Below are 26,258 nucleotides of genomic sequence, written 5' to 3'. Positions count from 1 at the left end.
GTCTGATCCAGAAGCCCCAGGCAAGCTGTGGCTGTAAGCACTGGACGTGCAGCCAGTCCTAATTAAAATGTGCTCTGAGGGTGAACACACAGCACGTTTTGAAGACTTGGTACAGAAATAAAGTAAAACTTATTAATAATGTAAAAATACTGGTCACAAGTTGGATATATAGAGTTAAATAAAATATACTATAAGTTCACCTTTTTCACTTTTTTAACGTGGCTACAAAATTACTACTAAAATTACACGTGTGGCTTGCATTATGGTTTTACTAGGCACTGCTGCCGTCGATGGTGTAAATGCCACCTCTCTCAGGAGGCCTGCTTTTGACCCCCTCAGTCAGAAGCACCTTCCTCTCTCTGTTGTTACCATCTTTGGACACCTGTCATAATCTACCTTTTCTTGCAGCTGAATATCTCCACCTTCTCCTTGGCACACTATAAACACTTGATGTTGCAAACTATGTCTTTATCTTCCCCACGGACTCTGCACATAGCAGGTGTGCAGCCCTGTTACAGGAATGAACACTGAGAAGTCACAGGTCCCTAACTGTAGGTCAGGAGCCCGGGTTCAGGATGACAGATGAGACTCAAAGGTACAAAGCTGAGATCAGACTGGTGTGGGCCCTGAAGCAACTTGAAACCCTAGAATTAAAACTACAGACTAACAGACTTAGAAGTTAGTGGAACAGAAGGTAGAGCGTGCCTACTATATACACAGGTATTGTACATATTTTACCTTATTGTCAAGGTACATGGAGTGGGATGAGAAGACCACAGATACTGGCGGTAATTTTCAGAGGAGGAAAAGGTAAAAATGATGACAAGAAAGTTTCTCCAAACAGGCGTTAACAGAACTAGGATTGAAATGCATCTGTGGCTAAGTGAACAACTTTAGGATCACTTGGAAAACAGGCAGATCCAGCCTGGAAACAAGCAGCACCAACCGAGCAGCCTTGGGGGACCGAGAACAGGCGTAGCTGTGGGTCTGCGGGCTCCTCTGGTTAATCACCACAGGAGCTGGAATTCAGGAACCGCTCAGTAATGATTCCGGGAGGGATACTGCACCCCCAGGGCGGGGATCCAGGGATCCGAGTCATCCACACACTCACCTGAAGCGCGGGTGCTTGTTTATCGCTTCATCAGGAAAGAAGAGGGACTTGGAAGCTCCTCCTTCCACTGGGTTGGGCTTGAACTCGGGCAGCGTGAACCCAGGGCAGCCTAATCTACAACAAATTGAAGAACTAAAGAGATAGAATCTGTCTTCAGGGATTAAAAACGTGCATGTGTAACGCTGCCTTTTTCAGGGGTCCGGCACACAGGTGTTCTGCAAACACTGTGCCCCTTGCAGCCATGCCTTTGCAGTCTGTCTTGCTCACCAAGCTCTTCTCTTGTGATTGCAGCCCTTTTTGTCGATTTTATCAGAAGCCTCCGTCCTCTCAGGGTCTGCAGAGCACTTACTTACGTCCTGGCCGCCTTGGCTGTTTCCCCCACGCGGTTTCTGAGGCTACTTCCTTTACCAGCTCTGACCCCTGCACACCACCACCTCCCCATCAGCTTGGTTCGACTTGGGACAGGCCTCCTGTTTCTTGCCTCTGCCAGGCAACTCATGAATCCGTCCAGATCAGGCAGGTTCTCTGCCGGTGCCCCTGTCCACCCCCAGATCTCCCTCTGGAGGCTGAAACCCAACCCTATTATCTCATTTGACCTGAGGAAGAGCTTTAATTCCAACAGAGAAGCAGAGCAGGGTGTAGATCGGCAGCAGGAAACCTCCGCTTGGGAGCCAGGACTATAGCCAGTGCCTTATTTTCAACCTCACCTTTTATAAGACTGGCCGCCTATGTTCTCCTGGTGAACAACAACTGAACTTGCCGATCTTATATGGAAAACAGCCCCAGATAAGGGGGCTGTTGAGAGTTCCTGCAGCTCCGTACACTATTCACTGACAGCCTGCAGCCTTAGAAAAAGCCCTTGCCGAGAGTGACAAACTGAGATCTGGGGGTCTCTCTGCTGACCGGAGTCAGGCTGGAGAAGCACGTGTGTACTTGGCAGGAAGCGGGCAGCCAGGGCTCAGACCCGCACCTCCAGCCCCACTTTTCCTTCAGACCAGCACTGTCCAAGGGAACCTCTGCAGGGATGGAAATGCTCACGACCTGCACTGCCCAGATGGGTACTGAGCAGGTGGAAGGAGGCGAATGAGACTGAGGAACTGAACTTCTCATTGTATATAAGTCTGATTGATTTAAATGTAAACAGTCACATGACCACTGTTTGGGTTACTGGGCCCCACTACAGTTGCACCTGTTTACGGAAAGAGAAGCACCCTGTTTACACTGAAGAAACTGAGCCTTCCTCTCCCTTTTGATCCAGAAATAAAACTTCCCTTATCATTTGACTGTAGATGTAAGGTGAGGCTTCTACAAACAGATAATTATTATCTTTGTTTTGTTTACAAATCCAAAAATACCCTCTCATCATAAAAGATATGGTTAGGCTTTTTTAAAAAAATTAAATTTTTAGAATAAAACTTTTTCCTAGCTCAACAACACTCCTCCCTTCATAGTAACTTAAAAGAAGGAAAAAGATACTTCTCTAAATGTCTGATGAGTTGCTTAAATAAGGTTTCAACTATTTATATGTGACCATGGAGATTTTTAAAAAGAAAATTCCTTTTAAGTGTCCTAAGACCAGGGGTGTGACTGTAGAAGGCATAGAAATAGTTCAGAGTGTTCCAGACCACGATACCAATCCTCAAAGTGCTTCTGAACTTTGGGGAGGTAAGCATACTTTGCCACAATCTGACAGATATCTAGCAGAGATAACCAGATTTACGATTCGGTAGAACTGCATTCTTGCGTACAGGTCCTACGTATAATTGTGTGATATTTACGTACCTCATACTAACCTAGGGACAAAATTTCACTGTTCATATTTACCTTATATTTACTCTTATGAAACTTTAGCCATAACTAGATTTGATGACAAATCCTAAATCTTTTCAGCACAATCCAAACATGACCCAGTGACTCCCTTATTCTTTGTTAACATGTATCAACAGACCCTGGGAGCGCTGATGCCAGCCCCCCATCGGGGGCTCCCTGATCTGATCTGGGGGGCAACGCACATCCTTCCTTGTGCACTGCTCCTTCCCTTCCGCCTGCAGAGTCTGTGGCCCTCGGGTCCTTCCACAGTCCCCCAGGCCACCACCACCACTGGCAGGGGCTGGCATGTGACTCTGCCTGCAGCTCTAACGTTACAGATTCTACCAGACACGGTGTGATAAGGATGAACTGTCTGCAAAGCATGAGAGCTGTGGGGTCAAGGGCTGGGTTGTGATCTGCTCTCTTGATACCCGGATGCTCTGAAACGCCGGCCATGCACGCTGACACAGGGACTAACCTGGGAAACGAAGTGATTGTGCAGAGGGCCTGGTTTTCCCCCAGTAGAGATGTTGCTTCCTTGCGGCGCTTCCTCATGTTGTCCTCGACTGTGTTGAACTCAGACATGGTCCCTCCGTACGGCTGGCCAGGTGTCCCCTCGATCATGTAGCTCCCATACTCTGGTCTCCAAAGGGTAGGGTGGCTACAGAGGAGAAAAGGTTTCAGTCCATCTTATTCTTCTGCTGCAGTCTGCTCCATTTTTAGTTTTGAAAAAGTTGCCTCCAAAAATTTAGAAACCAGTGGGTATACAAGAAGCCAAGAACTCTTTAAAACTCCCAGTGGCTGTTAATCTTCCACTGCTTTTCAACTACATAAGGGTTACAAGTGCTGGGTCTAAAATATTTATAAATAACTGAGACACACACAGGGCATGCACTGTCCAAGGCAAGCAAGCCTGTCCACTCTGTGGGGAAGGACGTGGGGATTTAAGGCCTCCTTCAGTTTAAGACTGGGTTCCAAATGCAAACCCAGCCTCCCAAAATTTAGTGGGTAGAGAAATGAACTGGAGGTACATGCACCCTTCACCTCTGTCTACTGAAATAAAGAAATATTTAAAAAACATCCTGCCAGCTAAGCAAAACCCATCTGCAAGTTTTCTCTGACACCACGGTTTGTGATCTTGGTAACTGCCAATATTTTAAAAAAATATTTAAATAGTAAACAAACTTTATATTGAGTTTACTCTTCTAAGTGCTTACTAACGTATTTAGAATGTCTACACCCTAAGAGGTAGGTAATATTATTATCCCTGATTTACAGTTGAGGAAACTGAGGCACAGAAAAGTTAAGTACCTTGCCTAAGGGTACCCAGCTATTAAGCAGAGGAAGCAGGATTTGAACCCAGGCAACTGGGAACCAGAGCCAGAGCCCTAAACTGCTGTGCTCTCCTGTCTCCTGTACGTGGGAGGAAAGATGATATTCCAGTGGTTCTAACAGTTTCAGAAACTCTCAAAGAAGCCTTCAGCACATCAGCTTACTTTGGGTTTGTCCTTTCCCCCTTTTCTTGCAGAGTTTCAAGAAGTTCCTCTCCAGACAATACCAGTTGGGCTTTCTTATTTTCATGATCAAAAGATACCAACATGTATTCCACCTATTGAAAATAAAGGAGAGAAAGATGAACATTCCTCCAGACTCGTGCTTGATGCGACTTTTAGGAAAAGTAGGGAAACGTGAAGGCTGAAAGGGATGACAGTGTCCTGAGGAGTCACATCTGCTTACACAATGGTGCTTAGTGAGTGAGGTTTGCATAATGTGAAAATCTGGAGAGAATGGCCAACAGTGGCCTTGTGGGAGGAAAAGGGCTCTTACGTGATTCCGTGTTCCCCCGTTCTACTTAATACCTGATAGAAAGGTCAAGATGCCCATTTTGACAAACTGTACTTCGAGAAAGAAGTATTTCAAAGCCAGGATTCTGTAAATTGCAGTTGCAAGTAGTAGTCGCATTTTACAACGTATTTCCTCAGTGGGCTTACTGTAAGTTTATGAAAGGGGTTACCTGCGTGTTCTAATCAAGGTAGATTATCCTTCCTCACTGGTAGGTTATTTAATCATCCCACTATGAGACCCACTAATGGACAGTTAAATCAAAATCAAATACACCAATGTAGGGCTTCCCTGTTGGCGCAGTGGTTGAGAGTCCGCCTGCTGATGCCAGGGACATGGGTTCGTGCCCTGCCCCGGGGAAGATCCCACATGCCGCGGAGTGGCTGGGCCCGTGAGCCATGGCCGCTGAGCCTGCGCATCCGGAGCCTGTGCTCCGCAATGGGAGAGGCCACAACAGTGAGAGGCCCGTGTACCTCAAAAACAAACAAACAAACAAACAAAAACTCCACCAATATAGAGGTATTAGCTTCGGAGTTTCGGCAATTTTGTTTTGGTTTTTCAGGAATAATTTAAGACCACTTCCCCACTCTGAACTCATAGAATTTACAATGCAAGGTGCACTAGTACATTCATAACAGTACCTGATGGAATTCTGATAAAAAATCAAGAATGAAATACCAAAGTAAGACTTTTCTGGGCAGAGTACAAATAGAACCTGCATTTGTTTTCCCTGAAATCGCGTGCTGTAAGTCATGATAGTTGGTATTAATAGTGAAGATTGTGACTCACTATTTATGGTTAAAATAAGACACACATCATCCATAGGTAAGTGAAAAGATTGGAGCTGGACCATTCAGGCAAACACTTGAGAGCAGCCTTTGCACAAGACCCCAAGACAGAGAAGAGATGGCAAACTTGTGGCACGTGGCAGACCAATGCCCAGAAAGTACTTTGTTTGGCTTATCATAAAAGAGACAAGCAACAATACATCCACTATCTACCTTATCTACCTGGCATTTCACATGTAAATTCAGACCCCAGCCTTAAAAACAAACCAAAGCCCGGAAGCCCAGCAGGAGGCCGGGTCCAGAGAGGCTGGGGCTGGGCAGTCCCCCTTTGAGGGGGGCTCTGGTCTGCAGACCCACTGTCCTGGTGTAAGGCATCTGAGTCAGCCCTCCCTATCACAGAAATAGTACCATTCAAGAGACTAGTTTGCCCTTCAGCTAGGAAATATAAAAGGGGGGAAAATGTTAGTAACCATAGGGAAATAGCCTGGCAGGTTTAAATGACAATAAAAATAAACTTTCGATGAATTTTTATTAGTTGTCGTTATGGACTGAATGTTAATGCCCCCCCACACCATTCTTATGTTGAAGCCCTTAACCCCCAATGTCATGGTATTTAGAAGTGAGGCTTGCGGCGGTGGGTGGTAGGTGGGGGGGTGGGTAATTAGGTCAGGAGAGTGGGGCCCTTGTGACGGGATTTGTGCCCTTATAAGAAGAGATGAGAAAGATGATTTCTCTCCACTGTGTGAGAACACAGCGAGAAGGCAGTCTTTTGTAAGCCAGGAAGAGGGTCCTCACCTGGAAACCAAATCTACAAGCACCTCTGACCATGGACTTTCCAACCTCCAGAACTGTGAGAAGTAAATGTTTGCTGTTTAAGCCACCCAGTCTGTGGTATTTGTTACAGCAGCCTGAATAGACCGAGAGAGTTGTCTTACTGATGAGTTCAATTCATCAGCGCTGAGGTGAAAACAGCACTTAATCTGGAAACAATCTAGCTCTGTAAGAGTCAGAAGCAGCTACAGGCAGTTCCCTACTGAGGGAGACTGTACTTTGAGAAAGTTCCTCTGTCAATTTGTGTACATTAGAAGAAAGGAATTTTCAAATTCCTTTGAAACAATGTTATACAAAGGTCCCTGGGCCACCTCTCTAAAGAATTTAACCTATCATGCGTCTGACCTCTGGGGAGAGGGAACCCATCACTGCATCCCCGGGGGACAGTGAGGTCCTACATTGCTTCCCAGGCACTGGGATGAAGACTCCGGCCTCCTTACACCCTGGGGAAAGGGTTGCATACAGGTGGTCAGGCTGAGGAAGGGGAAGGTGCGGGGAAACTCAGCCCAGTAGGACTGGGCTGCAGGGTGGGGTCCGCAGCCACCCTAAAGAAATTCACAATTCAGGATTCAGGGCCAGCTCCTCCATTCCAGCGGCCCAAGCAGTAAGCAGTCTTGACTTTGGCTGGAACCACCCATTGCATCTAAGAGACCTGGTTTTCTCCTTACACCGACTCCTGAACAAGCCCGCAGCCATCTTGTGATAAGGCTCGAACTAGCTGATGACACATCAGTGCTGAAACACAGCGTCCTGCTGCCTCCACACCCTTTGTCCTTTCACCCAAAGTCCTGTGGTTGGCAGGTGCTGGGAGCACTGCACAGAGCCAGGTGGATGTGGCTCCTGCTGTCAAGCTCACAGGTGGCTGAAATGACAGCCAGTAACTCAAGGGAGCTAAATGGTCTGGGGCACGTGTAACAGGAGGGTCTGGTCCCGCCTGGGGTATCAGAAGGTTTCCTGGGGGGGTGGCCAGGCAAAGGAGAGGGTCGTCATAAATACAGCTCCCACCCCTGACCCCTGTGCTTCCCCTGACCACCACCCTGACTGCAGCGTAATCACCTGGATGGCTGCCCAGAGATGCAGGTAAACTGGGCCAACCCCTGGAGACCATGTCACAGTAGTCCCGTCTCTAGACTGTAAACTGTTTTAAAGCTAGTGACTGTGCCTTCTGCTCAGAAGATGGTTTCCTCACACAGCAAAATACTAACGACCAAATATTTTTGAGCACTTTCAACCATCCAGTTGGATGGCACCCATTTCTGTATCTAGCAAGATACTCACGCCTGGAGCACCCAAAGGGGTGCTAGAACCAATGGCAATGTTATTTGGTTTCAAAATCACTTGTAGTGAAATAGGGAAGACCTGCGTGGCAAGACCAGAAGAGCAGCTGTGCCTGAAACAGTGGGTGAACTTGAGGTGACCACCACAGGTCCAGGAACCCTTTGTATACGGTGACATTTTAGACTGTAACTGTTGAAATGTTATTTTAAACTGCTCTATTTTCCCCAAAAGGAAATGTTTTAGTAGTTTACTCTAAAGTTACATCAGGGAACTAGACTCAATATTTTGTGATAACCCATAAGGGAAAAGAATCTGAAAAAGAATATAAATATGTATATACATATATATGTATGTGTATATATATATGTACGTATAACTGAACCACTTTGTTGTACACCTGAAACACAACATTGTAAATCAACTATACTTCAAAAGAAACACACAGGCCAAAAATAAAGTTACATCAAATTCTTATAATATCTGCTATATTCTGACTTTTCCCCCACTATGAAATGCCATTTCATACCACAGAATAACACAGGGTGCACGCCAGGGAAGCTTACACAAAATAAACGTGGCCTTGCCCTGGCCTGGTCTTCCTCCGGTGTCCTAGACCAGGACTTCAGCTAACAGGGCAGGAGCTTCTTTATGCATAATACATTAATCTCAATTTTAACACTGCGTAAAATGATGAATTTCCTATACGATTACGTAAAGTAACTTCCTTGGATCATTACCAAAACAAATTCTTCACATGCCAAGATTAGCAATATGAAGCCTCAGTGAAAAATTTTAAGATTCAGGAGAGAGCAGGGAAAATTGTGATGAATCTCATAAAGGGGACAATGACACCTTTCAATAAAGGAAAGGAAAAAACAACACCCTCTCCTTTATGGTAGACACTAGGCAGGTGTGACCTTTTTAGATTTAAAATTAAAGTAGGGTTTCCCTGGCGTTGCAGTGGTTAAGAATCCGCCTGCCAATGCAGGGGACATGGGTTGGAGCCTTGGTCCAGGAAGATCCCACATGCTGTGGAGCAACTAAGCCTGTGTGCCACAACTACTGAGCCTGCACTCTAGAGCCCGTGAGCCACAACTACTGAGCCCATATGCCACATCTACTGAACCCACACACCTAGAGCCCGTACTCCGCAACAAGAGAAGCCACCCAATAAGAAGCCTGGGCACCGCGATGAAGAGTAGCCCCCGGCTCGCTGCAACTAGAGAAAACAGCAACGAAGACCCAATGCAGCCAAAAATAAAATAAAATAAATAAATTTATAAAAAATAAAATAAAATTAAAGTAAAATAAAAATTTCAGTTCCCAGGTCCCTAACTGGATATTGCAAACAATTCGATTACTGCAGGAAGTTGTACTGGACAGCACTGGACTTAAACCCGAGAGAAACCACCTCTTGGAATTATATCTGGACACACTTACTGATGCATTGCTGCTGGTGCAAAGGAAAGCCCTGCATGCCGATCTGCTCTTTCGTGTCCTACGGATGGTGTGAGACATTTACTTTCTGGGCCTCTGAATTGACACTGGCTGATTTTTTAAAACCATGACACTACACTTCAGGCGTGTGTCAGTTTTCATTTTTTGATGGTTACAAAGAGCAGGCTAAGTCACTCCTACCTTATATCTGAAGCAAAGTAGAACCCAACCAGTCTGTTCCCACAAATTAACCTCACATAGGAGAGCACATCATGTGAAGTTACCAAAGGGGATGTTTGCTGTGGCCACCAACACGGGCACTCTGCAACTTAGAAACCTAAGCCAGAAGACACGTTCTCCTAAAGAAATAATATTGTAAATATAAATAGTTCTTATTTACCTCAAAACATCTGCAGGTTAGTACTATAGCTTCTGGGTTCTGAGGACAAGTGAATTCTTCGCTTCTTTCCTGAGAACAGGGTCCTGGTCACCACGTGGCTGACAAGAGAGGGTGTCTTGGACCAACTGCTCTGCAGCGCTTAGGTGGGGAGGGGGCGGTGAGGGAGTGAGAGGTCAGGGCCCCTGAAGGACTCCCACGAGGTAAAGGAGAACTCAGGGCTTCAGCAGGGCTGGCTCAGGGCCCCAGGCACTCCTGGAGCAGGTGACTGACAAAGCAAGCTAGGTCCCTGTAAGTGTGTTTAGAGATGAAGTTGGCCCAAATTCAGGGACCACCATCGAGAGATGAGAAATTCAGGGCTTTAGTTCTTAGGAACTGGTGATAGATTAACCCACCCAACAAAGGGAGGGTGATGCTTTCTAAAGAGACCTAGAGCCAGTGCCGAAACAGGAGGTGCAACTCCTAAATCACTGCTGTGCTCAGAGGGGCCCTTGGGCCCCCAGGGGCAGGTGACAGCGATTCCAGAACTCCAAGTCCAATGCCATTCCACCACAGTGAGGGTCTCCTTCATAACTGCATCTGATGGTGCCTGGATGCTGAGGCAGGTCCCACCAAGAGAGCAGTTCTGATCTGCTGAAGACAGGGTCTGCAGGATGCAGACTTGCTAATACAAACCCCTTCCTGCCATACCTGAAATTCACGGGAAAGGATTACAATCTCAAACAGATAAATCAGAGCTCCTGACTCGGGGCTCTGATGCTGGACCACTACGTGCTGCCCAGGACAAGGTTCGCCTGGCAGCGTAGCTATCAAGTGAGGTCAGCCTCATCCCCACAGAGGCTCATCCGTGTCCACCCTTTCACAGGGCTAGGCTGCCAGTAGAAGGTTAGCTGGAAAGGCCGCAGCCGCATCGCTAAACCTGTTAGCATCTGCCCTGCGGACTGAGAAACTGACCACACATCTTCAACTTTTCAGATCTGAAAGTGCAGCTGGCATTTCACTAGGATGGAACCACTGGTCATCTGGTAGCCAAAAACACCGAAGCTTGCACTTGTTGCTTGAGACCTTTATCAAAGCAGCCCGCCCCCCTTGTTACCCCACCCCACACTCTACTCCTTTCCCTTCCACCTCCAGCCTCGCCTAGGGTTGGAGCCTTGTTTGAATCTTAGTAACATCTGTGTATAATTTTTTCTTTTATAAAATGAGGATAACGCCTACCTCAGGGGCCACTGGGGAGGAGCACACAAAATAATTCGTGTCAAGTGCCTAAAGTGGTAGCTGAGTACACATATCCTCACGTGTTAGTGATTATTTTCTAGCTCTCGGGCAGGGACACACGTATTGAGGCAGAACAGTGTCTTTTAAGTGTTCTTACGGGTCCATGGTGGCCTGTAATCAACATTACCAAAAAAACGCTGAAATGAGTAGAATAAATACCAGAATATGTCATTCATGGGAAAGGAAGTACTATTTCATCCAAATACTGTTTCGCACAGCGTTTCAGGTACTCGCGGTCTCAGTAAAAGGAAAGACTTTGTGCAGAACACCGCCAGCTCTGCGACAGCGGGCACAGGTCAAGTCACCCCCCTCCCGGACACTTTCAAATGGCTCACACTCAGCACATCTTACCACCCTCACCACGTGTGCCGCCCCCCCACTCCAGACCCACCCCCCAGGCTGCACCCACACAGGCTTTCCTTCTGCTTCTTGGTCAGCCAACCACTCCAGGGCCTGGACAGCACCGCTGTTCTCTGCTTGGAAAGCTCTGACCGCAGCCCCTCAAGTAGCTGGCTCCTGATGGGCTCTAGTCAAGTGCTACCTCTTCAGAGCAACCTTGGCTAACCCCCAACACTAGGACTTGTCTTGTCCCACGCCCAGGATTGCCCCCCACACTAGTGCCTTGTGGAGTTGTGTAAGTGGTTACCCAGGCCAGAGCAGTCTTAATTTCCCCTCTCTCCTCACAAATATTACAATTACGGACATTTGGAACATGTCCTAATCTAACAAAGTGTCCCTTCCAACTCTAAACTACTATGTCTGTCATTAAACTCTCCCAGAAGTTCTTGTGGTATAAAACCATCCATTTTTCTTTCCCTCTCAAAGATAAGACATTACACACACTGCATTGCCAGGAAGGGAATTCTTTTCAAATGCATTGTCTTGCTACCTAAACTCACCCCTTCTAAGCACACGATCTCTTAAATTGTATGCATACATCAGTGGAAATCTTTCTAAAATTGATTACGTCCTCTTCTGCTACAATAAGAAGATACTAAACATACTTCTACTTTTTTATCAAGGCTTCAGACTCGGGGCAATTTCATTTCTTTAACAGAGCAAGGCCCTGGGAGGCACCGGCGGCCGTGTCTAGATCTGCTTTGCCAAGCTGCTCTCCGACTTGGTCTCTGATTGCTGCCTCGACTGATTTTTTGTAGTTCGTCCTGAACTGAGAGAACTGAGGAAGGAAATGACCAGCTTGAAGGAACTGTGTATAAAGTGAGCAATCTCCGGGTGAGGGCTTGAGACAGGCTTCCAGGAGTGAAGTGCACGCACTCTGTACTGAGAGGGCTTTTGCTTGCTTCCTAGTTCGCGCTGTCTGTGTTTTGGGGCCGGCAGCTCCTGAGCCCTGGATACCACTCACACAGCCATGGAGGGAGGACCACAGGCAGGGCTGCTGCCTCATGGTGTGTTGGACGATATGCCTTCTAAGTGCTCGACTTGTGTAAATACGTGAACGCTTTAGCGGGAAATGAGGGAAGCACTCCCAAATAACCTCTTTGACGTTGCTCTGAGGCTTACAGTGCTCAGCGTATCCTTTCAAGCAAAAAACTTTTTTTTTTTTTTTTCCTGTACGCGGGCCTCTCACTGTTGTGGCCTCTCCATTTGTGGAGCACAGGCTCCGGACGCGCAGGCTCAGCGGCCATGGCTCACGGGCCTAGCCACTCCACAGCATGTGGGATCTTCCCGGACCGGGGCATGAACCTGTGTCCCCTGCATCGGCAGGCGGACTCTCAACCACTGCGCCACCAGGGAAGCCCCAAAAAACTTTTTAAATTAAAAAAAATGTAAAGTTTCACGGAGGCTCTCGCCTTCAGGGTTTGTTTTAACTCTGCTAAACCAGCATCCAGTTCAAAAAAAGGAAGGTGTTAACTAAATCCAAAGGACTGAAAAAAGGGTCTGGGGGATGGGAGACAAGAGAGTGGGTTTGTGTGAACGTTTATGTAATTAGGAACATCTGGTTTGGGGGTTCTTTTGTAATATTGTTGTGGAAATAAGTTTAATTACTAAATCCTGACCATAACAGACACAAACATCTAAGAACACAGAAAGCTCTCCAGACAGAGTCCGACAGAGTAGAGCCGTGGCCATGTGAATGCTGCAAAAACACACCAACCTAGATAACCAAGTTTTCTGGATACCTATAAGAGATGTACTCTTTTGGCTAGAAGTCTGACGCTTATTTGTGTTTCCTCAACTTCTGAAACAATGTCTGAGAAACCCAGCCTTTAAGTGGAGGAGATTCAGGGTCATCATTCTAAATTACTCAATCCTTTATGATCAGTTTCAATATACAATCCCCGTGGCTACTAAGTAACCAAAATGCATATGCTTTCCCAATTCAATTCTGCTTCTTTCTGAAAATCATAACCAAGATTTCAAGGACCCTACAAGCTGTGAAAACATGCATGGGCTTTGAGCCATTTATTTTGGCTGGAAACCAATTTTTGCTCTTTTCCCAAGTTCTCAGTATGTTCGAGATAGGTCGCTGCCAAAGCCTCCAGTCCCCTAACCGGTCAAATCTGGCTTCACTTCCGGTCCCATCCTTGCACCCCTCTCAAAAGCCTGCCATCCTTCCTGCCCCCAGGGCAGTCCTACTGCCCCCACTGGTCCTTCTCCAGATCCCACACACGTCCAGGTCCTCCTAGGGGTCGGAGGTGATGGCCATGCTTCCTCTCTGGGTTAGTCATCTCGCTCTCCTCCTTGGCTTTAACCCCATCTGTAGGCCCGTGGCTGCCCTGCTGCACACACAGCCAGCTCAAATGTTGCTCCAGCTCCCTCTGCACTGTCTACCCGGCATCTCCACTGTATGAGCACCAGGCTCCTTCACATAGGAGGTCCCAAACCAGAAGATCCAAGCAGTTCCCCAGGAACTATCCCCACAGGCTACACTCTCTCCCCTCCTTCAGCATCGAGGTGACCTCTGCCGTGGGAGCTCCCAGCCTCTAATTATCCTCCCAGCCCGTTTTCCCCACCACCGCCAAAGGGACCCAGGATTAGTCTCCCTGTACGATTCCTGGACTGACAATACCACGTCTCCTGGCGTGGTCCATTACAAAGGACCTTGACATATATACACTAATATGTATAAAACGGATAACTAATAAGAACCTGTTGTATAAAAAAAAAATAAAATTCAAAAAAGAAAAGATATATGTATATGTATAACTGAATCAATTTGTCGTACATCTAAAACATAACATTGTAAATCAACTATAGTCCAATATAAAAAAATTAATTACAAAAACAAAAACAGAACAAAAAAACCCACAAAGGACCTTCAACAGCCTCAGCCTCTACCCACTCCCCTTGCCCTGCTCTGGTCCCACGCCACGGCAGTGATCCTCAACTTCAGGCACCTCACAGTCGCATGTCTGCACGCACGCTTCCCTCCTTGCGCTCTCTGTCTCCCTTTGAGATCCTCCCAGAAGGTCCCCCACTCCGCCCCCCCATCTCTAAGACTCCCAGGATCTCCAGGCAGAGAGCAAACTCCTCCCCTCCTCCCTCCAGCCTGTCCCCCCGATCCTGCCATGCCACTGGAGTTCTTCAAGGGCAGGGAGCTTCTCCCTTTTCTTGGTTTCTCTCTTCAACCCCATGACCTACCACAGGAAGTCCTTGATAAACAGGAGTCACTCAATAAATACTTAAAAGTCATCTATCATGGAAATAAAGCCTTTAGTGTTTGCCACATGTAAGTGAAGCTTAAGTCTCAGTTTTTCTGAAGGAAACAGTCTGAGATAATATCTTGCTTGCTTTTTTTTTTTTAACAGAAACATTATGGGGTTCAAACAGGTTTACTTAGGAAGTTAAGGAAAAGGTTTTAGAAACCTAATATCTATGGGTTTGTAATTAGATTACTTTTTCAGTAGCCAGTAAAGTACGTTCTCTTTGAAAAATCCTAAAACCCAAAAGATGACAGGATAAGGAAACGGATTCTACTATCTCTTGTACACGCTTCCTGGTTTTTGTTAAGTTGTGTGGCATTTAAAACATTCTGAAACAGATTGTTAAAAGATACAATTAGAAATTATACATACATATAAAAGCATGCAATTCAAAACCAAATGATAGAATTTTTTGATTACTCTTGCAGATGAGGAAATTGTGGTCCAAAGAATTTAAGTTCTGTATCTAAGATCACACAACTGTTTGGAGGAAGACTTGGGACTGCACTCTCATCTTCAAGTTAGTCCATTCTAAACATGTATGCAAACTTCAAAATAATTGTGTTTTCACCAAATATCCAGTCATAGGATGATAACAGTGGTACTAAGTGATGAACACTACAGCATAAAGGCAAAGAAAATTCTGACTTTAAAAACTTGGCTATATCTAGGTTGCTGGAGATATAACCATGAGGGTAGCTAGCCTTTGGACAAAGTTTATAGACAAAGGACAGCAGAGCTCAAAGAAAAGGTAGAAAGACTTCCACTTCTGATCAAGATAGAGTAACAGTGATCAATTTCACCCCCCCCCCAAAAAAAAAAGAGAAAGAGAGAAAATATATAAAAGAATTTTCAAGACACTGGGCATCAGATAACAAAGGGCAGAGATCCCTGTGATAGGAGGGACAATTTTAAAGTGAGTGAGCCCTACAAATGCCCCAGCTTCCTGCCTGGCCAGAGGCACGAGATCATGGGCAGGGAGATGAAGCAGAGCCCAGGGTGGGAGTGGGGGTTTGGTGGGGGGAAGGACTTTGTGAATTGAAGAGATAGAGCTGAATATCTGAGGAAACCAAGTAATTTAGAGGTCATAGGACCAAGTACCAAAGAGAAAAGAGCTGCACAGACAATTCCGGAGATCTGCAGAGGGTCCCCCCTTAAGGACTCGGTAATAAATCGACCCACACATGAGAGGTGAGGACCCAAAGCTGGGACAGGGTGCCTTCCCCCCAGCCAGAATGGAGTAACTCCTAGTTCAGAGCACTGAGGAAGGTACCCCTGAAGGCCTTGCCTCGGCAGAAGAGAATAATTAGCCCTAAACTGACACTCTTCCGGACCTGCTGAATAAATTGTAAAAGCAAGACCTGAAAGGATCAAACCAACTCCAAATAACCTTATTCCAGGACAAAGCTTAAGAATATGCTTAGGAAAATGCAAATATCAAGCACCCAACGAGGTAAAATTCACAATGTCTGGCATCCAATCAAAGACTACCAGGCATGCAAAGCAGAGAAACCTACTCAAAATGTACAGAAAAAGTCAATTGAACCTGACTTTAAATGATAAAAATGATAGAATTAGCAAAGATATTAAAAGTTACTAGAACTGTATTCCCTATGTTCAAAAACAGTATAGTAAGGTTGCAGGATACAAGATAAATACACAAAATCAATTTTATTTTAATATATTAGCAACAACAATCAGAAATTATAACTTAAAGAGTAATACCATTTACAATAAAAAAATACGAAACACTCAGTGATACATCTGACAAAAGACATGAAAGACTTGTCCACTGAAAACTACAAAACACTGATGAGAGAGAGTAGAGATATATACTTGTTCATGGGCTGGAAGCATCATTGTTAAGATGTCAATTCTCCCCAAACAATCTACGGATTCAACACAACCACAGTCAACATCCCAGTAGGGTTTGTTTTGGGTAGAAACTGCCAAGATGTTCTAAAATTCATGTGTAAATTCAAGGACCTAAAAGAGTCAAAATGAGTTGAAAAAGAGCAAAGTTGGAGAGGTAAGACTACCTGATCTCACAATTTATTATAAATTATAGCAATAAAAAGTGTGGTATTGGCATAAGGACAGACAAATAGAGCAATAGAACAGTACAAAGAGTCCAGAAATGAAACCACAGACAACTGATATTAGACAAATGCGCAACGGCCTTCAGCAGTGGAGAAAGGAGAGTCTTTTCAACAAGTGGTGCTGGGGCACTGTGCAAAAGCAACCAAACCCCAAAATCCATACCCTGCGTCATATACAAAAGTTAACTCCAAAAGGATCATAGACCTAAATGTAAACCTAAGACCATAAAACTTCTAGAGGAAAATACAGGAGAAAACCTTAGATAATGAAAGATTTCCTAGACAGAAACACAAATTCTATGTTGAGGCTCAGATAATATTCTGACATCTTTTCTCAAGATACGGGGCCTTACACTGAACATTACCTAGATTTCTCCTTCAAAATGAAGCTACAGAGTTCTAGTTAGTACGTTTGCTAACACACTACTAGACATTCCTAGAAGTGGTACCTTTAGAAGCGATATCCTGGACATTCCTCTTCACAAAGAGGAATTCAACAGTGATGTGGTGGGGTCACAGTAACTTGTTCAGGAGTCCAGAAACATGTTCTAGGGGAGCCAGGTCTGCAGAAGGAATAAACATTTTCCTCCCATTGCGTTTTCGCCATATTTAAAGTACATCAAAACCTCTACGTATCCAATGACCTCTACAAACTAATCCTACCTGTTCACCGCACTGACAACACCACCAGGCACAGAACGCTCACACACCAATGCTATTTATCACCTTTCTGCCTTTATTACACTGTTCACTTGCCTGGAATGCTTTCCCTTCTCTTCATATAAATAACGACCCTAATTCTCCAGGGCAGCTTCCCAAAGATGGTGTCTGAAGCATCAGAATCACCTGGGGTGCTGTGTGTCTCACACATCTGCAAAGGGCACAAGGGAACATCTGGAGGGTGATGGAAGTGTTATATATACACAGATGTTTCCTATTTTTAAATTTTCACTGTGGTTGCAGATATCTGGTTGTATACACTGCTAGAAGTCATTGAGCTCTATGTTTAAAATGGGTGCGTATTACTGTATGTAAATTATAATTCAATGAAATTGGTTTAAAAGGAAAGCCCACATAAAACTATATAACACGAAATGAACAGGGGGAAAAATATCCCAAACTGAGATGGACATCAGAAGTGATAGTCAAGCTCACATTTAAGCCAAGCTTAAATTCTTAGCCTCAATTACTAATACACAGTTGACCCTTGAACAATGAGGGGGTTAGGGATGCTGACTCTCTCCACAGCCAAATATCTGCATATACATTTTATGGTCTGGATCATGTGGTACTCTAGTACGTTATTTATTGAAAAAACATCCATGTATAAGTGGACAAGTGCAGCTCGAATCCATGTGACTTAAAGCTCAACTGTACACACAGTCAGTTATCTGGTTCCCTGACCTTCAAAAATGAACCTCTTGGTTATAAAAGGTAATTTTGAAAAAAAAAAAAATCACCAGAAAGCTCTAAGCATATTTCACTCTTTTTCCTGGATTTCACCACTGTGCTTTAGACACATCAGTAAATGGTGATAAACTGATGTCCACAGTGACAGCAAAAGACAGAAAGATGCAGCAACTGTGCTTTGTGTGCAGAGAGCACACAATGACCTACAGAATCTTCATGAATTCTCAGAGTAATTTGTGCTCAATACCTTATTCTAAGAAGTCAATGTCAAATAATGCATTTTAAAAACACAATTTAGATTCTGAAATGCAGTTTAGAAATACCATAAACAATTACTAAGCTAATGGAATACAATTATACTTGAATGGGCAAATTTCAGTTAAAAACCGGCAAACATGGAATGCCTCATTCCCCAATAACCAAGGCTATTTAAATGATATATTTTAAATGAGATATCCTGGGTATTTAAACATTTCCAAGTGAACATTTATGAGTCTTACTTAAAAGCCTAGGCACTTGTAAACCATTCCAATAACATTATCTCATTTAATCTTACTAACTCTATCAGGAAGGTATTACTCTCCCCATTTTACAGATGACAAAACTGAGATAAACACTTCGTCCAAAGCTACACAGAACCTTGAATTAGACTCAAATGACTATGCTTTTGTCCATTCTAGATTTATAGCTCAGGGTGTTATTTCTGCTATAGGATCATAAGCTTACTGATTAACAAGCTATGCATTTTCTAATTAGTCATGTAAGCATTCTTAACCTACATAGGTAATCTCAAGTCAGTTCTTATTGGTTTTACACATGATAATAACGCACTCATAAATATTAAAGATGTATATTTCTCTCAAAGTTCTCATGGATTTACCTGCTAATTAGAGCACAATTGACCTTCTTGCCTTTGAAAGGCAAAAAAGAAAAGAAAAATCAGAAAAAATGTTTCCTTTAAAATGTTTTTCTGACACCTCTGTAACCTGGAGAGCTTGAACTCTGTAAAAAGAGATTTGATGAAATCTCATACATTGTAAATATTCCAAAACCTGGTGTAATGTATTTAAGAAATGGACATGGAGTCAGGCAGATTTCAATTCTGATAATGCCTCTGCCACTAAGTAGCTGAAGAGGCTGGCAGGTAGCTGACACTAGAGGGATATTAGGAAGCATTCAAGAGTCGTATTTATTGCCACATTTGCAGTGTTTATAAACTTCCTAGGTTTGTCTTTTAATGTGCATACTCCAACTTACAAACAAAATCTGTACCTAAAAAGTTGTGTGCGGGCTGTGAAGAGAGAAGTGCTTACTTTCTTGAATAAAAGAACACTTAGCAGGCATCAGGGCCCCCAGGAACACCCATCTCACCTCCCCCTCACCCCCATCTGGGGCAGCATGAAGTACCTTCCCAGTACCTGGGAGTTAGAACTTCGATTACCCACAGTAACAGCATGATCAATGGGTTGGGACCAGCCACACTAAAGGCGAAACTCGCATTTGTAAGCTGACCTGGGAATCTGCCTGTTTCTAAGGTTCTCACAGGAAAATACTTCTGAATTCCAAAAAGCCAGTAGACACACACTTGTACAATACAACCATTTTTACCACAGTGACTGGTGGCAGCCTTCTCTTCACTCAGCAGTCTGAAGATGATCCCAGGTGAGTTTCAAAGAGGAACAACCCTCTCATTTTCCAAAGGAGGAAACTGAGGTTCACAACCACAAAGGTGGTTGGCAAGTCTTGGAATACAACACAAGTGCAACTCCAAATCCAAGTTCTTCCTGATAAATACCACCAGAGACAAATACTGTCCTAGCGCCAAGCACTTCCAAAGTGGCAGGCTCTCCTTCCAACCAGATCTACAATGATAGGTTTAGGCTGCTTTTTTTTCCTTTTTTAATCTGAGTCCATGGTCCTGTAAGTGCAACATCAAAACTTCCACCAAGAGCAGTATTTTGGTATCACGCTGACCCAGCCCAACATATCACGTCCCAAACACCCCTTTCTGTCTGGTGGGGCCATCCTTCATCTCCAGGGCCACGGCACCCACCACACCCTTCTCCACTTTTATGGGCCCAGCCTGATTCTTGGTTGTTTCCTAGGCTTCTGCATACAAACAAGCTCACTTGCAGGCTGATTCTGCCTGCAGACTTTTACTCAGTAGACGTGACAGGGAGTTCCCACTATGTGCAAGGATCAACGCTAACAGTGTTAACGTTCTGTTCTTTCTCAGAGGCTCATCTCATCAGGGAGGCCTGCCATGATAAATGCGGGACTCTGACTTTCAAACCCCGTAACTGCAACCACAGTAAGAAATAATTTACATGCACCCAATATACCACCCCTACACACACCTCTCAAATGACTGAAGTTTGACATAATATTCTCACTATGTGTGATAAATCAATACTCTTCATCCTACCCCATTTCCATTTTTAAAGTCTCGGAGATAAAAAATCTAGGGGGAGAGAAGAGATCATAAAATACACACAATACACAAATAATACACAGTAGTCCCTCGGTATCCACTAGGGGCTGGTGTCAGGACCCGCCAGAGACACCAAAATCCGCAGAGGCTCAAGTCCCATAGTTGGCCTTCCATTCAGCATCTGTGGATTCAGCCAACCGTGGATCAGGTTGTATTCACTATCCGACAAAAAAACTCGTATAAGTAAACCTGAGCAGTTCAGACTCTAGTTTTTCAAGGGTCAAAATGTCAGATGCTGTAAAGAAACAACGAATTTCAGACTTCTAAAATCTTCTAAATTTATTTCTCAACCCACTAATGGATCATGATCTCCAGTTTGAAAAGTAATTTTCTGTAACATAAGAGTGATTACCTTTACATGATGCTAGAGGAACAGAAGCATCAGCAAATGTTTAGGTGTGAGACAACCCCCCCCCGCCGCCGCCCAAGTCACATCTCTCTGTCCAGAGATGCAGAGGTACCACAACGGAGAGTTAGCCCCTGCATGCCACAGGTCAAGGAGAGGAGACAGAATCAAACTGGGGGAGACCAAGGTGTCACTGAAGTGCTATTCCAGGGGTAGGAAGAGTGGGGCTTTTTTCTTAACCACCTGGGAAGTCTTCACAATCTCTATTCTTCCCCTTGGGTCACGCTGCTTATTTCCAAGAGGACTGTCAATACTGGCAGGCAGGAATTTTATTCTTTTTGAAAATCTTACACTCTAACCAGACATGACTGAAACAGAATTTAAAGTAATAATAAATGATCAGCAGGTTATCTTTTAAATCTAAGATAACTTTTCTACTCCATGGTTTCTGTTAAACAGTAAACTCCTCATTCCAAAGGACATGGGTCTGTTAGTGGAAAAAAAGGAAGGTGTGGGAGAGAAAAAAAAATCTAGAGGGAACAGAGGATAGATCATAAAATAAACACAATACACAAATGAATACATAAAATGTCGGATGCTGTTAAAAAAAAAAAAACAGCTTTAGTCTAAAACTGAAGAATCATCACCAAACATACTGTACCCCTCTTCTGTCCAATAAAGTATGGCAAACCACTTATGGTAGAAATGTGAATTACTAGTTATGATACTTTTCTAGCTTACAAGAGCACAATTCCTTCAACTGGCAGGAAGCATTTTCCAATCATAGAAAAACTAACTTTTTGCAAGGAGAGAGATTAGGCACTGGTGTAGCAGCACCTTGACCCTTAGGTAAAGAGTGATAACACTGACAAGGAGATAAATTATTTACACCTGGGCAAGCCAAGGAAGGCAAACGGTAAAAACACGAAAAATATAAACGAACGTTTCCAGAAGTCATTTGATTATTTGAACTGTATATACACGTGATTTTTAAAAACAGGAAAGGAAGGCATAAAACGCTTTGGCAGAAAAGACTTTAAAACTAACAGAAGGCAGTGCTTTCCAAATCATTCCAATAAACAGTGGTTCAATATTGAGAATCTAGAGGCATTTCACCTCGAAGCAGCACACATGTGGAAGCACAGATTCGGAAAGTTTATATACTAGATCTGGGCCATGGAAAGGCTCTAACAAATCCTAATTTTGAAGCTCTCAGAGTTCCAATTTAGAATTAAACCAAGCCATGATTTGTTTTAATTTATATCTATAAAGTGGTGGTCGGGGGGTGGTTGATGAGAAGCTGGAGGTTTAAAAGGTACCAGGATGAGGTGGGGGGAAAAGCGAAATCCTGAAGACGTGATTCCTAACAGCAACCAGCCTTCTAGGACAACTTAGTCCCTTTCACGTAAATGGCATTTTGAGACGGGACCATGGGTCGATGGGCGGCAGGCAGACACCCCAGCATGAAAACTCCTTCAGGCACCCAGTGTCACACTTTTGCACGCTCACGCCCTCCTAGCGCCCACTTGCTGAATGGAAACGAACCCCGAATGAATGAATGGGAGAGAGAAGTCCGGCCAAAGGCTCGGAGCACGGCCCTGGACAGCGCTGGACGTCCGCGGGCTCGGCGGGGACCCTCGCGGGCGCGGCGGGGACCCTCAGGGCAGCGCAGGGCGCGGACCGAGGGCACTGGGGCCTCGCCGAACAAAGGGGCGTGGGGCGGCGGGGGCCGGGCGCTCACCTCGTCCCCCCACTTGAGCACGTCCTTGTGCCGGTCCTTGACGGCGTGGTAGATGTGCAGGAACTGCAGGATTCCGTGCAGCCGCACGTGGTCGGCGTGGCGCTGGGTCTCCTCCCAGCTCAGTGGCGAGCCCTGGGACAGAAGCCCCATGGTCGCCCCCCTCTCCTCGCCCTCTGGGCCGGCGGCGGCCGCTCCGGGCTCCCGGCGCGGGCCGGACACTCAGCTGCCCGCAGAAGGCGGCGGCGGCTCAGACCCGAGGGGGCGCCCTCGGGCCGCAGCCGGCGGAGGGAGGGTCCGGTCCGCTCCGGCTCCCCCGCGCGAGTTCCTCGCTACCCGGAGGACCGACCCAGGGGTCGGGTGTACCGCGCGGACGGAGGCGGCGGACCGGGGGGCGGGCTGGGCGGCCCTCTGCCCGACGGCCTGGACCCTCGCCCGTTCCGGCTCCCGCCCCGCTCCTGCTCCGAGGCGGCGGCGGCGGCCCCCACAGCCGCGGCGCGGCGGTGGCTCCCGCGTCTATTTGCCGGTGTCCTGCACTACCTCCTTCCTACTTGTGACCAAAACCTGCGCCGCTGAGCATGCCCAGTGCTCCCGACAGCTAGCCGCTCCCTAGCGCGATCCGCCGCTCCGGATTTTATAGACTGCGGTCTGGGGTGGGGAAAGGAGGCGGTGCGGGCGAGGAGGCGTGGCCGAGCACCCGCAGAGACTCAGAGGCCGCGGGGTAGGCGTGCGCAGGCGTGGTTAGGGCGGAGTCCAAGGGGAGGGGCTCACCAGGAGGTCGTCCTCGCTTTAAGGAAACGCGATGAGTAAAAATCCTTTTTCTCTAATCCAAAGAGAGAAACTCTGCATTGGGGAAGAAGTTTGATTATTCGAATTAATGAAGAATCCACCATATTATTTTTTATGGAGAGAAGCGCATCACACTTATACAACCAGGGTGAGAGAGCAGGGTGTGGCAAGAAAATTTGTCTACAGGTTTTTAGACGTGTACATATTATAAGTATTTGTGTAGTCTTTATTTATTTGATGACATATGTTCTTTGGATGGCACAGACACCATTCACTGCAACCAAAGGGGCTTTGTCAACATTTCCATAAGGATTGTTAGAAGGAATCATCTCAAAAGTATATCCCCCCCATCCAAACCTAGGATTCAACAAGTGATTAAAATGACGCTCATGTGAGCTTACCACGGGGTAGAAGGTTTTAGAAACAGCTGGGGTTGGCCCTATCCTGGCGGGAAAGGGAAGGAACGAGGTACCTCGCCCCCAAGTAGTTGTTCAAAAAATGTGTCAACAGAGCAATGAGATGACAGATCAGGGGAAAAGTGACAGCAACTAGATCATATGTGTACTGAGACCAGAAAGTGTGTACTTACTGTGCCCTCTTCCCTCACATCACAAAGTTAACATTTAGTGACCACTTACTGACTGACAAATGGGTGCATGATCGTAGAAGTTTCTTCTCCCACACCCTTCATATTGGCTGTGCCCATCTCAGGGCTTGGGGACATGGATACCCAAGGTCTGGCTGTAATGTCCCCAGGGGTGTATGTGTATGTGTCTGGAGTGTGGGTGGGTATGTGAGGGGGTTTGAAGCTCAGTAGATGAGGTTTCAATCACCTGTTTCAACAGCCAGGATAAAAACCAAGCCTCATTCTACTTTGTCCACAGCCCCCTCTTCCTTGTACCCTCCCCACCAACCTCACTAGACCTGTGCGGTCCTGGCTTTCTGTTGTTTTTTCGGCTTGGAATTCTCTACCTGACACAATCCTGTTCATTCTTTGAGTCCCAGTTACTCCTCTCTGTCTTTTGGTTGCATTTGTACATGTCACTATTTCTACATTATGACAGAATCATTTAAAAAATATTTCCACACTAGGTAGTGACTTCCTCTGGTATAGAGATGTTTCACGCCTTTTGTATCTTTAACTCTAGAAAAGTGCTTGGTATAAATGGAAACAAGGCAGTGTGGAGGTGGGGAGGGAGGGATAGTATTGGTCACTGTTTCACATCCAGGTGAGTCATCCAAAGGATCATTTTGAAATTCTCATAATCTCATCTCACATCTGCATACCCTGGCATTGTTCAATACAATAGCCATCAGCCACATGTGGCTGACCATTTGAAATGTGGCTAATTTGAGAAAGTGAATTTTACTTTTGTTTTAATCCACTAAAATAGAAATTGTAAAATTGATGTTCCATTTGGCTACTGGAAAGTTTCTAAGTAAATTTGGAACAGAGTGGGAATGTGAAATCCACTTCTTCATCTGTAAATTTTATGAAATCTAAATACGGATCAAGTATTTCCAAAGAAAATTTATTGGAATGGAAATGAGCTGTGAGTGTAATACACACACCAGATTCAGACTTAGTACACACACACAAAGAATGTATATTACTTAAATTAATTTACCTCCAGGGTGACTTGTAATTGCTGTTACAAGGGGAAAAAACAACTACAGATCAACAGATGTTATAATTAACAAGTCATTCCCCTCTATTTGACAGTGTTTTGCATTTTCTTTGGTTTACTTCTCGATTTCATTCTGTAGATTGCACCCAAGACTGGGTTTTGACTTGTGGGGCTAAAGCGAAAAGAAGGCGCGCATATCGTGCAGAATCAGCCTTGACCAAAGGTAGATTCCCGGACAGTCCTTCTGCAGAAAACAGCAAGACTCGCGGGGCCGGAACCCAGCAACTCTTCGAACACCGCATCCTGCGCTCGGGGCATCCAAGGAGGCCGCAAGCCCCGCCCACAGGGCCGCCCGGAAAATCCGGGCGGTGGAGCCGTGGGGCGGGGAGCGGGCGCCGCTCTGAGCATGCTCGGAGAGCCGGCGGGTCGCGCGAGGAAGCTGCGCGGCCGCCGGCGCTGCACGCCGAGCCGTTGTTGTGGTCCAGCCCCCGACACGTGACTGCGCGGGCCCTGCCCCCGCGCACAGAGCCGCCTCGCCGTGACTCAGCACTCTGTGCTGGCTCAGAGCTAGAAGTCAATGCCGGAGAGGCTGTTCAGGTTGGAAGTCTGATCCTTCACTCCTGCCCCCGGGGCTGCTGCTGCTGATGTTGTGGCAGCCATTTCAGTCTCTTCGGTTTTCGGGCCTCCGGTCAAAGAGGAAAAATGTTTCCCTGTGGCCACGTCGCTCCTAGTTTCCCCTCAGTCAGCGGCTCCGCGGAGAACCCGGAGCTGGCCTTGCACAGGGTGAATGAGGAGAGCAGCGGGGCTGTGCCTAGGGCTCTCTGAGGTTCAGGCTACTTGCGGTCACCCACCCCAGCCTTTACTGCTCCGTTTGGCCTGAGCATCCCCTAGTTGGTCTCTTGGGTGGTGTCAGTACCTTACTCTTTATAGCGCATCTGCTTTATGCCACGCTCTTTGATTTGCAAATCTGTGAGGCAGTCCTGGTTGGTGTCTCGTTTTATGGACGAGGCAACTGAGATCCAGTAATAGCAACAGGTAGTCGCTACGCAGGGATTTGAACTCTAGTGTGATTTCAAAGCCTGTGCACTTTCTGCTGCACTTCACATCCTGCATGAAGCTGACGGCCTCCTGCAGTGAGACTCTTGGTTCTTGATACTTCCTCCACTACAGCCTTCCTCCTTTGACACACCCTTCCCCCAAAAGACCTCTGGTCTGCTAGTGAGGGGCTTAAGACTTTCAAAATTTTCATTAATTGGTAGAAAGACAGTTAACTTTAGTGTATGTAATACAAAATCCAAAAGCTGTGGAAAGGATTTTCTCC

General features: G+C 45.8%; 1 protein-coding gene across 3 annotated transcripts in view; it reads right to left on the bottom strand.

Moving 5' to 3' along the window:
* The window catches only part of GCLC (glutamate-cysteine ligase catalytic subunit), a 39,193-nt gene extending 16,439 nt beyond the window's left edge, over window positions 1-22,754 (bottom strand). For all 3 annotated transcript variants that reach the window (XM_059076927.2, XM_059076928.2, XM_059076929.2), the window contains exons 1-4: window positions 22,524-22,754; window positions 4,417-4,529; window positions 3,399-3,581; window positions 1,112-1,225 (exon numbers count right to left, since the gene is read on the bottom strand). In XM_059076927.2, coding sequence (XP_058932910.1) covers window positions 1,112-1,225; window positions 3,399-3,581; window positions 4,417-4,529; window positions 22,524-22,673 — 560 coding nt within the window. In that variant the 5' untranslated portion in view covers window positions 22,674-22,754. The remainder of the gene's footprint in view (window positions 1-1,111; window positions 1,226-3,398; window positions 3,582-4,416; window positions 4,530-22,523) is intronic.
* Window positions 22,755-26,258: the final 3,504 nt, after the last annotated feature.

The sequence above is a fragment of the Kogia breviceps genome, chromosome 10, assembly GCF_026419965.1.
Source record: "Kogia breviceps isolate mKogBre1 chromosome 10, mKogBre1 haplotype 1, whole genome shotgun sequence".
Lineage (NCBI taxonomy): Eukaryota > Metazoa > Chordata > Mammalia > Artiodactyla > Physeteridae > Kogia > Kogia breviceps.
The sequence above is the reverse complement of the archived record's forward strand: the minus strand, read 5'-3'. Positions and strand labels throughout refer to the sequence as shown.